General features: G+C 48.6%; 1 protein-coding gene across 2 annotated transcripts in view; it reads left to right on the forward strand.

Annotated features, from left to right (window-relative positions):
* Positions 1 to 6,363: 6,363 nt before the first annotated feature.
* Positions 6,364 to 14,302, forward strand: part of TFAP2D (transcription factor AP-2 delta) — a gene marked incomplete at its 5' end in the record, with an annotated part of 53,948 nt that continues 46,009 nt past the window's right edge. The window contains 3 exons of one of the 2 annotated variants that reach the window (XM_081140556.1): positions 6,364 to 6,626; positions 7,618 to 8,115; positions 11,676 to 11,736. In XM_081140556.1, coding sequence (XP_080996682.1) covers positions 6,588 to 6,626; positions 7,618 to 8,115; positions 11,676 to 11,736 — 598 coding nt within the window. Of the gene's footprint in view, positions 6,627 to 7,566; positions 8,116 to 11,675; positions 11,737 to 14,302 lie in introns of those variants that run through there. The other variant, XM_081140555.1, reaches the window with a different exon arrangement.

The following is a 14,302-nucleotide window of genomic DNA, read 5'->3' on the forward strand; positions in this document are numbered from 1 at the left end:
CAGGGAGGGCTAAGATCAGGGAGGCCTCATTTGCAGCTGCGCGAGTCCTGGACAACTTCCCCTCAAGGCAAGTCCCCTAACTGCAAAAGAAGCCGGCCTGGGCCTCCAAGTGCATATTTTCTGTTAGGCTTCTGGAAAGGAATGGGGGACTTGGGATAAAAGGAAGTCAAGTTATATGTAGCAGCAGAGCCCAGGAGATGTAGTAGGAAAAAGTCTTTTTGAATTTGAAGCCCAAATGACTGGTTTCAAAGCCCCCGCGTGACCTTGGCAATCGTTCCTGCTTCTTTCCTTGCGCCTCACTTTCACAAGTGCCTCGGTGTCCTCGTTTGCCCGAATACCTACCTCACGCTGAGGCTAACGCCTTCTACACCTACCCCTAGTGCATTTCCCGTAGGGCTGTCGCAAGAATAACGTGCTCCAAAGAGCCGGGAACAAGGCCTGACGCCCCTAGGAGTTCCACAAGCGCTGGCTGTTGCTGTCACTTTGTTGTTATTTTGGCCCCATGAAAGGAATGGTAATTACACCTGTCCTCACTACTGGAGTCGTGGGGAGAAGTGTTGCCTGGAGTAAATGAGCCAATACCTGTAAAAGTGCTTAGTGACCCAAGGCCTCACTTTTCAAAAACCTCTCATTGCTCACAAGGTCAAAGGACTGAAGGACCCGAGAGAGCGCAGAGACACGGCCCTTTCGGAGCGCACGCGTTTCTAGTTAAATGACGCAAGTTTTCTGCGGGAGAGCAAGTCCTTAGCCAAAGGGACAGACTGCTTCTTGCCACAGAGAGCGCAGCCGGGGGAGAGGCCGCCGGCGCGCGCCCTCCTGGTCCCGGGAGGGAGCGCCCTTGGCCGCCGAGGGCTGGCGAGGCGCGCTCCCTGCGCCCGGGTCGGCGGGAGAGGGCGGCGAGCGCGCGCCCTGCCTGCGCCCAGCTCCGCAGCTGCTGCAGAGGGCGAGGCGTCTGGCCTCACAGGCGAGGGGCTCACTTCTAAATTTTGCTGTTATCAAAGAGAAGTCTTTAGACAAGAGAGTTCTTCCATTTAATTTTCGACTAATACTTTCTCCAGGCTTCTTAATTGCTTGCAAATGCATTTTCTCTGTACGATTCTGGAACCCGTGTTGCCTGTTGGCAGCAAGGCTGAGGGAGGAATACAGAGCCCTGTTAAGCTCTCCACAACAGCCCAGAGGGCGGGATACGGTGGTGCAGCAAGAGGTTAAAAAGGGGGAGGGGGGAGGAAAGAAAGAAAAGGGAGTTTAAAAAAAAATCAGGGTCAACCCTTAAACTGAAAGGACTGGAGAATCTGTCACGTTAATTTCCCCTGAATATCCCAAAGCTCTTTTTCAAAATGGTCTTCCATTTTTCTTTTGCAACTAGGTAACGTTTTAGGCCAAGGGGCCCTTCTGTTGCTGAAGGTGGAATGGAGGTGGGGGTGGGTTAGGAGAAGAGGGCATATAGAAGAATTACCCAAATCATAACTAGAAAAGAGAGGGGAGGGACCTTTAGAAAGAAAAGTGGTGTCAGCATCAGCTCCGGCTAACAGGAGTAAGAAAGAAAATAAATTCATTTGGGGCAGGGAGGGAATCTGATCCCAAGTGCCTGAGCATTAGTCCCTCGGCGGACTTGCCTTTTCTCTTCAAATATTACTGTCCTTTTAACTGGGTCAGGTTTTAGATTCCTGGCTCCTGCCCAGAATTCTCTTGGTATTTGAAGAGCTCTTCTCCCTCCACCTTGCCTAGTGAGTAACCATGCATGAACCAGGGATTGGGATACTGTGTAGTGGACCCAACATATTTGCCTTTCCACTGCCTGAAGGACGGCACCCACCCACAGAAGCAGTAAGTGGAAGAGGTTAGGAAAAGCACATCAGAGTAGGTCCTCAGATTAGAAGACCTTTCAGGTCAAAATCCTGAGTGAGTGTGAGACTCTGGCCCCTTGGGAGATGACGCTGAGATGATCCTGTGTGGTTGGCTCTTGGAGACTCCAGGCTGAGCTTGTCTTAGAAGCCTACCCAGAGTGGAGGCCTCGGAGGCCAGGAGATTCAAGAAGTGGTGGAAGGGTGTCTGCGGGCAGATAGAACCAGAAGACCACTAAGAGAGGAAACAGCAGCCACTGGATTTCTTTGAATTGCTCTACAGGCACCTCTGCTCTCTCTGTGCATCCGAAAGAAGCAGTGGAAGGACAGAGGCCTGGGAGCTTTAAGATAGGTACTGATATTCAGATCTACACCTCTTGTGCTTTGTGGAAAGAACATCCAAAGACTACAGTGGATCATCAGTGCTCCATTGTTCTCCAACGCCAGAGTCTTTGGCATCATGAAAGCTGTCTCCTATTGTGCAAACTCATGTCTGGGTTAGGGCACTGCATGCCCCACTGGAGCAGAGCACACTACAGCTCACTCTTAGGCAATGTGCACATTCGCTCTCTTAAAGCATAAGCTTAAAGGAGCCAATCTCATTTCTATCTTCCTGTAAAGAGGAAGGAGGAGAGGAAGGAAGGAAGGAAGGAAGGAAGGAAGGAAGGAAGGAAGGAAGGAAGGAAGGGAGGGAGGGAGGGAGGGAGGGAGGGAGGGAGGGAGGGAGGGAGGGAGGGAGGGAGGGAGGAAGGAAGGAAGGAAGGAAGGAAGGAAGGAAGGAAGGAAGGGAGGGAGGGAGGGAGGGAGGGAGGGAGGGAGGGAGGAAGGAAGGAAGGAAGGAAGGAAGACACTCTGGTTGATTAGTGTATATGAATATGTCTTAAGGAAATATTTTTGGTTGAAAATGCCCAAATAAATACAATTCTTAACTACTCCACTTTACTTAGCATTATTTGACAATTTTGTGGAAAACAACTCTTCAGGATACATAAAAACAAATGAGGCCATTTGGAGAAGAAAACGAAGTTACAAGTCGAAATAAGGAGGAGGAGAGGAAATCTATGTTTAATAAAACTAGTGATCGGTACTTGTTTGCTGGTAATTGCCCACCAACCCGAAACCCTCAACGGGTAACAGAACCTTTCAATGGAGACGTTTAATTTAAGATTGGGTAAGAACTGGGGTTTGTATGGTATCAGCCTAGAAGCTCAAGAAGGGACCTGAGCTTCCCACAGCTGTGTCTGAACTGTAGGAAACAATTCAGAAACTGTCTTCTCTAGCTCTGGATTGTAATCAAAACAATAATGATAGCAACAAAGATCCCTCTGCAGATTCCTGAACCAACTGCAGTAGAACAATCCCTCCTGGAGTGTGGAGCATAGAATCAGAAGGCAAAATAGAAGCTCTCAGCGCTAAGGGAGACCTTCTCCAGCTTTTAGGGCGCAGGGCTGGCCGGGTTGCTCCCTTACTTTTATGAGCTATCTCGAGTGGGCGGGAGCCGGCCTTGGCCTGGGGCTTAGGCTGGGATGCTCACTACAGGTTTCCCCAGGGAGGGAGCCCCAGGCGATTGTCACCAGTCTCCAACTCGCCAAGGCCAGTTAATTCAATTACTCCACCCGCTGGAGAATGTCTGGCCAATCGCTCTCCGAAAGGGGCAAAGCAGAGAAAGAGGAATTAGCCTTTGGGTCAATCAGGATGGCACTTATTAATTGCTCTGGACTATTAATTGGACGGGAAGGGGAGACGGTGGGGGGGACTGTCTGTCAGAAATAAATCCCGTGTGCGTGCACAACACACACACACAGACACCAAGCACACCGCACACCTGCCTCGATGAGTTTCTTTAGAGAAGGGGCGCGCTAAGCAACCCTAGAGCAGATGGAAGGGAGCGCTGACCAGTATGTGCATATGGCACGGATGCTTTCCCCAACTTTCCTTTCAGGGACAAACAGCTTTTTTTTTTTTTTTTGCTTGGGATGAGGCGACAGGGAGCAGTTGGCCAAACGGAGTTTCCTTACGGTTCAGCCTCTGGTGTGGGAAGCCGGGACACCAGAGTAGGGGGCAGAAGAGTTTTCCAAAAGGAGATGTGGTACCCTGGCAAAGTAGGTACCTAAATTAAAAAACAAAAAAACCACAAAAAACAATGCACTTTACCCTCCCTGCTTCATCTCCTCTAAACAGGACTTTTCCTCATTCTGCATTTTGTTTCCTCTGATTCCCCAAGGGTTTAAGAAGCACAGGAAATGAACCCCCTTTTATCTTGGTACTTAGAAGTCTCTGCGGGAAATGGGGTGGGGCAAGGGAGTGGAATGGAGAGGTGCGATGGCCAGTTCTTTGGCCATGAGGCAACCAGAGGTCACTCTGTGGCTGTACTCAGCTCTGGGCCAGAACTCATCACGGAGAGTATCAGAAGCTCCGGGACGGCACGTGCATCTTCTCCTGGACACGGACAAACACATGGGCCAAACGCGCTGGGACAGCAGGCAGAGCAGGCGGCCACGACGTCCTGAGCCTCCTGGCTGTTCCCAGGGGAGAGGATTTTGCGTCTGCCTCCTGGCCCTAAGCCAAGGAAAGAAGGTCCCTTTGCCTTCGATGAAGATGTATCTGACAGTAGGGGAGTGGGGGGAGGGGGTTGCTGCTAGTCTGAGAAGGGGCCATCCTTTAACCTTTGAGTTGGACTAACTGGGAAACCAACATCATCCAAAAAGAAAAGCGCGTCTGACAATTCCCAAGATAACCTGCGGGCCCTACGCATCCTTCTGTGGGGAGGCTTGTTTCTTCTCAGGGGCAGGGGTTTCTGGCGTAAAGTCATGGGGGGGATCCCCAGATCCCATGGGGGATTATTTATTTTATCAGTGGATAGAATATAGAGGCCTCACCCAGACCTGGCAAACAAAAGATTTCACTGCAAGCATTTTGGGATTCAGCCCCTCAGTGCCCACCGCACTCATCTTCCCCTCCCACTTAAAGATCAAGTTGGGCATTCTTCCTTTTCATCTTCCCTGGGCTCTCAGTCTCCTGACTATATTAGACCAAAACATGAAATTTCAAGAAGTTGGGGGCGGGGGCACCTGCGCACCTTGAAAAGGGGAGCAAGCGTTGGCTGACCCTTGTGCAGGGCTGAAGCATCACGGATCTCCATTCCAGACAGTGCATTTCAATTCTTGTCGTGTGCCTTTGTCCATTTATATAAAGCAAAGAGTGCTGAGTGACAGCTCCAGTTAGCCTGCACGAGCAGATCCTAATAAACCCTCCCAAACCCCGACCTAAAAAAAAAAAAAAAAAAAAGCCACATGCCTGTTTGCCTGCGGCTTATTATTAAGACACCTTCTCAGCTTAAATACTTAAAAGCTAACCAAATGAAATGGCAATTAAGACTAAATTACCCCTTCTATCTTTGAGATGACTCTGCAGGGCCAGCCAGTTCTTATGAGGCAGACAGGTTTGGAGAGAGGATCTTCCACGGCCTCAGTATTGCAGGCATGTAGCCACCGACACCCCCGCTCCAGGAGCTAGACCCCTTGGAGCTGGAAGCCAAATTCTGAACGCAGTAAAACTCAGATACTCCTTGAAAGTTGAGAAACCCACAGAAGAGCTAGAGGTAGTTGTGCGCTCCCTCCTTCCCGCCCTCTCTTTGTAAAATATAACTTTCAAACATTTAAGGGTTATCTGGGGGTAATGGAGTTCAAATACCTGGTGCCACTGCTAAAAGGTCCACCCCCACTCCCCACCCGGCCCTGTTTCCGAAAGGGAAGGGAAACACAAAAGAGGGGGAAAACGGGTTGAACTGGGGATCGAAAGACACCGTTTCCCCTAACTGTGGAATTTCATCACACACGTCTTTATTCTCTTGTATTTTTCTTAAACATAGTGCCAGTTGCACCGTTTTCTTAGGAAGGAAACCTGGGACTGTCCGTCACGGTTATTTATCTTAAAAGCTGCCGAAAGTGTAAGCCGCCTCCGGGCGTTGCCTTCCGAAAGAGGGGAAAGAACCCAAATTCGATGTAAATGTGGAAAGAGCAGTATTGTTTCTACTTGGGTAAAGGCAGGCACCCCAATCAGGCTGAAATTGATTTGGGTGCTTGTTGCAAAAAGCAGCTTCCAGCATCCAGGGAGTGGGGCCAATAGGAATGACCACTTACTCGTGTAAAAGAAAGGTTTAATTAATATATATTTCTATCTCTAATGTCCCCGCGTGGGGGGCTAGATCTTTATCTTCACAATAAAACGTGTGCGAGTCCTCTCGGCAGAGAGGAGTCCCCACCTCAGCCGGTATAGAAAAGCACCATAAAGGTTAGAAAAAATGGGTAAAAATGTTGAAAGAACCTCCAGTTCCTTATTAGGCGAAGATACAATATTTATTCCCTGTCTCCTGGGATAAATCTCTTCTGCCTATTGTCCTCCCAGTTCTCAGTGCTGATGCTTAATTTTCAAAACTTCTATATTACCAAGGGACCTACGACATCAGCCAAAGAAATACTCAGCAAGTACAAAATCTGTTCCAGGGAGCTGCTTTTGTGCAGAGGGAAAATTTTGTTCCTACAGGTTTTTAAGTGGGTAAGAGGCAAGGAGCTATCTGATCCGGGCAAAGCCATTACAATTTAGATCTCTATCTATAGAACATTTTTTTTTTCCTTAAAAAAAAAAAAAATTGGAAAATACAAGAAGTTTGGATTTTTTTTTTTTTCCCGATTCTTTTTTTGGAGGGGGAAATTGCATCGTAAGCTTTCGGAGAAACCCAACATGTCAACTACCTTTCCGGGACTAGTCCACGACGCCGAGGTATTATTACTTTTTTTTTTTTTTTCCCTGAGCGCGCGTGTGTGTGGCGGCGGCGGCGGTGGCGCGGTGGCAGCTCCCCCGTCTCTAATCTATATTGGACCGCTACGTTTAATTATAATCTGGCTTTCGGGAGAAGTTAAGGAAGGAGAGGGGAGAAAGTTCGCGATGACATCTGTCGCCGGGAAGGGCAACTGTGCCACGTTAAGAAACATTTGCCGTCATGAGGGGGAAAACATAATCCTAATACTAAAGAAAGGGAGGAGGTGCCGAGGAGAAAGAGAGAGGTACGGAGGGAAGGTGCTCGGAAGGCGCAGGAGAGAGGCGGCTGGGGGGAGCCGGTCGGTGGACGGGCGGGGGCGGGGTGGGGGCCGCGCGCCCCTTTCCGACGGGCTTACTCTCGGAAAGGAAGGCGGAAAGGGGGCTCGGGCTACGGCCCCAAACGGTGAAGGGAATGAGCGAGCCGAACGGTCGGCACGGACTGGATGTTTGTGAATAGATGGGCCATGATTTTGCACAGCTCTGGTGAAACGCTCCGGCCGGGACGGCGGCGGGGTCTCGGGGCCGCGGCCGGCGCTCGGTGCGCGCGGACCCGGGGCCGGCGGGCGAAGCTGGGGGCTCCGAGCGCCCGGCTCCCCGCGCCGGCCGGGCAGGGGCTGCGCGCGTGTGTGCGTGTGTGTGTGTGCGTGCGCGCGCGCGCGCGTGTGTGCGGGGTGTGGGGTGCGTGTGTGCTGTCACCGCACCTATATAGGGTGGGGGATTTTTTTCCCCCCCGCTCTCCACTGTGAGGACGGGGCCGGCGCCCCCAGCCCGCCCGCTCCACGGGCTCCCTGGCACAGGCGCCGAACCCGGGCTGCGGCGCGGCCGGAGCCCCGCGCGCTCGCTCTCCTTGGAGAGCCCGGGAGCGCTCCTGGCTCCGCCAGAGCCGCGCCTCGGTTGCAAAATGACAAACCTCAAGTTTTTCTGCTCTCCCTTTTCCCCCTCTTCCTTCCAGATACGTCACGACGGATCAAACAGCTACCGTTTGATGCAGCTGGGCTGTCTGGAGTCCGTAGCCAATTCCACCGTCGCCTATTCTTCCTCCTCTCCTTTAACTTACTCCACCACCGGCACCGAGTTCGCGTCCCCCTACTTCTCCACTAACCACCAGTACACCCCGCTCCACCACCAGTCCTTCCACTACGAGTTTCAGCACAGCCACCCGGCCGTCACCCCCGACGCCTACTCTCTGAACTCGCTGCACCACTCGCAGCAGTACTACCAGCAGATCCACCACGGGGAGCCCACCGACTTTATTAACCTGCACAATGCGCGGGCGCTCAAGTCGTCCTGCCTGGACGAGCAGAGGCGGGAGCTGGGCTGCCTCGATGCCTACCGCCGCCACGACCTGTCCCTCATGAGTCATGGCTCCCAGTACGGAGTGCACCCAGATCAAAGACTCCTGCCAGGGCCCAGCCTGGGGCTGGCCGCCGCGGGAGCCGACGACTTGCAGGTAAATAAGCGCGCGGAGAATTCCTCCGGCCCTCCCCTCCGCGCCCTCCCCCGCCCGCGCGGCGCGGCGCTGCGCTGCCTGCGAGCCGGCGCCCCAGCTCTCTCCCTCTCTCTCCCTCTCCCTCTCTCCCTCTCTCTCTCCCTCTCCCTCTCTCTCCCTCTCTCTCTCTCTCTCTCTCTCTCACACACACACACACACACGCACACACACCCCACTTATGGAAAGTTATCAAAACAATTAGAGGAGGCGCGTGCCATTCGGTCCCTCTCATTGGATCAAGGCATTTCCCCTGGACGCTCGGGAGTCGGGCTAGCTGGGGGCCCCCACTTTCCGTGGATCTGCACGGAAGCCTTTTGTGAATCCACGTTTCTGTCCCCCGAGGAGATGGGGAGGGGGAGCTCTAGGAGGCTGGAGTTGAGGCCACTGGACTTAGAGTTAAGACTGGAGAAGTGGGTGACCAATCGCACCCTCAGACCCGGCGCTCTGCTGGGTCTACCCTCGTGTCTCAGGCGTTTGTCCCAGACTAAGCTGGGGGGGGGGGGGGGCTTACAATTGGGGGGAGCTGCCTTGTTCTGGGGACATTGTTGAGACCCTGAGCTCCAGCAGAAGTTTCATCAAAGATACTAGATGGATGTGGAGAGCAAAGAATCCCAAGTGAAAACCTCAGAAATGTACCCAATGAAAGAATCTGCAGAAGGCACGGGGTGGGAGGACCGCCCAGTCCCGCCACCCAGTTGACTCACAACTTTATTTTTCCTCTAATCCGTTAACTTTTATGTAAGATTCAACTCCTTAAGAAAAAGGAGATGCAGAAAGAAAGAGGGAGAGAGAGAGGAAAAACAAAAAGGAGAGAGAAAGAAAGGGGAGGGAAGGAAGGACAGAAGGAAGGAAGGAAGGAAGGAAGGAAGGAAGGAAGGAAGGAAGGAAGGAAGGAAGGAAGGAAGGAAGGAAGGAAGGAAGGAAGGGGGGGAGGGAGGGAGGGAGGAAGGAAGGAATTTAGATACTGTGGAGGCCACCGCTCAATTAGACATCTCTCTCCTACTTTATTTCTTAATGCATTTTTGCATATTCTTTGCAACAATAGAATTTATAATTATGCAAGCATATTGTCACAGCCTCATTTCAAACAAATAAGCCCACAAATGTTCAAAAAAGAACCCAGAAGACATGAGTTTGCAGGGTATTTTGCCTGAAAGTGCAGCTAGTTCCACCTGTGAGTCCCTGCTTTTCCAGTCAGCGTGGAGCTGGCCACCTTCTCCACAGTCGCCACAATGAAAGGCGAGATACTTGAAGAGCACAAGTTGGAGACGCCAGAGAACCCTTGTTGCGCACAGAAAATCTTTCCCCCTCATTTACCTCCAAGAGAGGGATCATTTTAAAATTAAAGTGAAAGCCCTTACAGTCCCAACAAAGGGCCGTAGCAGCAAGATCGGCACACGAGAAAAAAGGTTTGGCCCCATAAACCTTGACTTTCTACATTTATATTCACGAAATAATTTTATACACTCAGGGCATTTTTACATTTTTCACAAGGACCCCCTTATGTCTCAAGAGGGGAAAAATCTGCCATTCAATGCTTTGCTCAACTAAAACCTATTTACTCTTTTTAATAGCCACGTCTGCTGCTGATTTTTTTGTATCTGTACAAATTTTTTTCCTGTGCTAGGCACAAAGCCGGGCATTTTTCAAAAGAGGGGATTAGAACATTTGCAAGCACCAGACAAAGAGCGAATCCCGGTGCAAAAGAACACCGTAGTTTATCCAATTTTCGACTTAGTGCCATTCAACTGGTCATTTATGCAATGTCATCCGACCAAACAACGTTTTACTTATGAGGGGAAAAAGTTTGTTAAGTGAAGCGTCCAAGATTCGTTTCTTCTAAGAAAATAAACATCTTAACGGTGCGTCAGAGAACAGAGGGAAAGGGTTCACTCTCTCGGGGAGCTTCACTGCCTTTTACCTTCTTCATTTCAGATATTTTGAACCCGTGTTTTTTGCAGCCTATGTGGGTTGTTTTTTTAAATTTTAACCTTATTTTTCCCATTAATTACTGATACTGAGGGAATATTCACACTGAGAAAAACACTCCAAGGTCCTAGAAGAAATTGAAGAGTATGGCATATGATCTATTTATGTGTCTGTGTCTATAGACATACATATATATCATTTTATTTCTGTGTACGTAAGGAACAAGTTGTAAATCTGACAAATTATTTTCTCCCACTCCTCCTGGGCTTAGCAGAATGAAAAAGAAAGAAAAAAGTCATGGCTACTTTTAAAACGAGAAATGGGGAGGGGATGTGTGGGAGAAACCCGTCTCTCTCTTTTTATTTCTTTCTTTTTAAAACATTCATCAGCATATGCCTCATTTTAAATGCAACAAATGTAAATATACTTTTCCCTGCACAGAATTTTAAGTGAAAGTCCAATGGTTTGGAGGGCAGTCTAAGTCTGCCTGACAGATGCAAACAGTCTTGTGGCTTCAGTTCCATCTTTGAGTCCCCTAAAAAGATTTGCTATGGCCAACAAAGGAAACTGTCACACCTTTTCCCATCACCGCTTTAATTTATGCTCAGTTTCCAAGTTGTTTTTTTTTCATATTGATTTGATAATCACTTTAAGGCAGAACGGTTCAAGTAAGAAAGAGCTCGTGAGCGGGTTGAAAAGGGGTCTCTTACAGGCCAGCCTCAATATGGTGAAAATGGGGAAGCGAGAGGGAGCCAGGGCTGTAAAGGTTGTTTTGTAAAATGGGTTTTTATTATGCACCGACTCTCTCCGCATTTACTTAACTCTTCACGGGCTGTTGGGTAGGTTAACACCCTTCAAGGCCTCTTTCATGTCCAATACCTCGTTTGTTTGTAAAGGAAAATGAGCCTTTAACACATTTGGACTCAGAGGGGGAGAAAAGACACAGAGAGAGAAATTTTTATTTTTTCTTAATCAAAAATCAGCAAACCCTTACCTCCTTCCCAGTCCAAATGATCCCTCAATCCATTAGGCTCCTGAGGATCTACAGTGAGTGAACCTGAAGGTGTTTCCTCTATAAGGCCCATTGTGGGTAGCATTATAGGATGCTCCTCCAACTGGGCTAAAGCAGAATCTTCATGAGATAACTTGAATCTTCCACCTGAAATGGCTCCTCTGAGCTCCCAAGAAACCCACAGTGCCAAAGTTGGCACCTTTGGTGTAATTTGCTTTGTGCAGAATTTGCCATGGAGACTGTATATATGCTATGTTCCTTGATGGGGACTCAAAGAGTTTCTCATTCTCTTATGTCAAGATGAAAAGCACTTGGGCTCTTTGAAGTGTGTATTTCATGGTACTGTAAAGTGCACCTTAAGATTTATACAACTTTTAGATTGTGGTTTTCTGGCAATGTTTTCCCCCTTAAAATTGAGCATGCTACCAAACTTGCTCTAGCTCAATGGTTGCGTTAAATGTCTACTATGGGGTTATGTGCATACGAGGTTCAGGGATGGGATAGATTGAAAGACTTAACCCATGTGGTCATGCCTATTCTTATCTATTTGAGTGATTTCCTTTATTTTCCTTTTATTAAGGGCTCCGTGGAAGCCCAGTGTGGGCTTGTGCTCAATGGCCAAGGTGGAGTGATAAGACGAGGTAAGCAATGACATGTTAAAACTAAACATTCTTTTTTCATCTATGACTTTGTTTTGAAGATCTGGTGGTGCTTTTAAACATCAGATCCCTTGTCTGATGATTGAGAAAACAATTACTATTGGTCAATTACTCTTGTCCCACACAGGATTACCCACATTAAAAAGGCTCCTTTCCCCCACCAAGGCCTGAACTTAGCCTGTGCCCGAAAGACCTGTGATTGAAGAGATTGGCTGTTTCTCACAGAACAGTGACAGAATCAAAGTTCAAGACAAAAAAAAAAAAAGAAAGAAATCCTCACACCTCCTTCCCACATCACCACATCCTGGAGCAGAATTTCTGGTCTTTTTTAGTCTTAAATGTGCCAGCCACAGCCTGGGTATTTGAGCTGATGGTGTTAGCTTGAGGCTTTGAAGGATTCTGTGAAAGGCTAGATTTGTGGAGGCTGCAGGGAAGGCTAATGAAGCACCAATATTGTAGCTGCCCTTATTTTTCTAAGTGTCCCGAACATTTCTTTCTTTAAGGGAGGGTGGGAGGAGGAGGTGGTGTTAACTGCACAGGATAAAGCTTTCTTGTTCCCATCTGTTGAAGAAAACATCTGAATCCAGAGTTACCCATGGAATTGGAAGGTGGGGGGTGGGGGCAAGAGTAGAAAGCTGTTGATTTGGGCTCAGACACTGAATGGGGCTGCACCTCAGATGTTCCATTTTGACAAAAAGTTTTGAACTATGACATTTTAAGGGCCTCAAGGCAGTGCAGATTTTGCTGGCTTCCCACTTAACTGTATCCAGAGCCTCTGAAGCTTATTTTCCTAGCAAGCTGAGTAACCCGAGGAGCACACAAGGCAAGGGGGGACCAGCTGTTATCCCAACTTCATATGAATTAATAAGATGTGGCCTATTCACCAGGACTAATTCCAGCTCCAGGGCTGCAGTTGTCTTTAGTAACTGAACCACTAAAGACTGAGTCACTTTTGATGGCACCAAATAAATGTCCTTCAGTCCCTCTCCATCTCTTTTAAAATAAAGCTCATTTAGAGATTCCAAAAAAAAAGAAACGCATTAATAGACAGCAGTGGGTTCTTTCATGTTTAAATGGCAGGTTTTGCAACCCCATGTCCAGTGTAAAATTCCATTTAAATTGAGGGTGAAATAAAACAAAGAGTCTTTCCTTTTGGAACTTGACTATTGTCATAGTGGATACTTGAAACTTCCGTTAAATGCAAAATAGCTATTTAATTATATTGTTTCACCCCATGGGTATTTGAGAACTATTTTTTTTTTTAAATTACTAGTGTTGCTCCACAAATATTTTTATTTTTTAATGAGCAATATTAAGCTTGTCAGCCAGGCCAATACTCAATCATATTGACATGACAGGAAATAGGCTAGGCCTAAGACTAGTGAAAATGGAAATAAAATATACATTCTGTTGGGGGAGGGATTAAAAAAACGGAGTGAAAGAGGGGCCCGATGAGAGGTGTTGGTTGGGCTCTGTAGGGGCGGTCACACTAAAGGTGAGGCCGAGCACTCGGGACGCACCGAGACCTCGGTGGTGCTGAAGGACAGCGCCACTAATTGCGCCGGAGCCGGCTCCGCCCAGAGCACAGCTTGCGCTTCTGCGGGTTTTGAGTTCACCTCCGCACTCGATCACCCTCTCAGTTGCTTGGAAATTGCGTCAGATCGTACAATACCTGACAGAGGGTGAGAGTTATTCGAGGGCGAAGGTGGGAGCTGGATGAGAGATGGCTGTGCAATCAGTTGAATTTTCGGAGAGAGCCTTAGGGGACCCCCCCCCAGACCATCCACCCCAAAAAGGCGAGCGCTCTTGGGTCAGACGGAGCCGCAGTCCTGTCCTATCAGAGCCGCAGAAATAGTCTTCCTTAGGTGATGTTTTATTGTTCTAGGATTCGGTGCCAACTCGCTTTATCTAAAATATCAGCACCGAATCTGCTATTTTAAACCAAATGTTTATGTTTTTAGAACAGCGTGGCTCCAAAGAGAAAGGGAAGGTAACTTGGGGTTTTTGTCTGTATGGTTTGAGTAAATCCCCGACTTCCCCCACCCTGCGAAGGAATTCAGAATTTAACTGCCGAGTTTATTCCTGTTCTTTGTGTCTTAGAGATAGGCCATTCACTTGGTAGAGCCCAGGAGGCCAGGGTGCGCTGTTTACCCTGAACCGATCAATGTTCAAGACAATTTACAAATGGGTAGCAAGGAAATCAAGGAAGTCTTGCATTGAAAAGTGGTGTACATCCTGCCAGAGCATGCCCAGCCCCTCATCTCAGGACTGCAGATTTTTGAAAAAAAGCTAAGGAAGCCTCTTGTCTCTATTGTCATGATAGTGCACAGGATTCCTAATATCAATAGCTCCAGTCATCTTTGTTCTTCAAAAATCGGGAGGACATGAACTCAGGCTCTCTGCCATATTGTGCCATAGCCTAAATGGGAATGTCTGTTTCTCTTCTGACTCATGCTTTACAGGTCACCCTCCACATGAAACATAATTTCTTGAAAAGCACAACTTTTCACTCTTTTCCTTCTCCTGCTAAGCCCTCGGATAAACTTAC

This window comes from Miniopterus schreibersii (genome assembly GCF_964146895.1).
Source record: "Miniopterus schreibersii genome assembly, chromosome: 6".
In the NCBI taxonomy this organism is placed as follows: domain Eukaryota; kingdom Metazoa; phylum Chordata; class Mammalia; order Chiroptera; family Miniopteridae; genus Miniopterus; species Miniopterus schreibersii.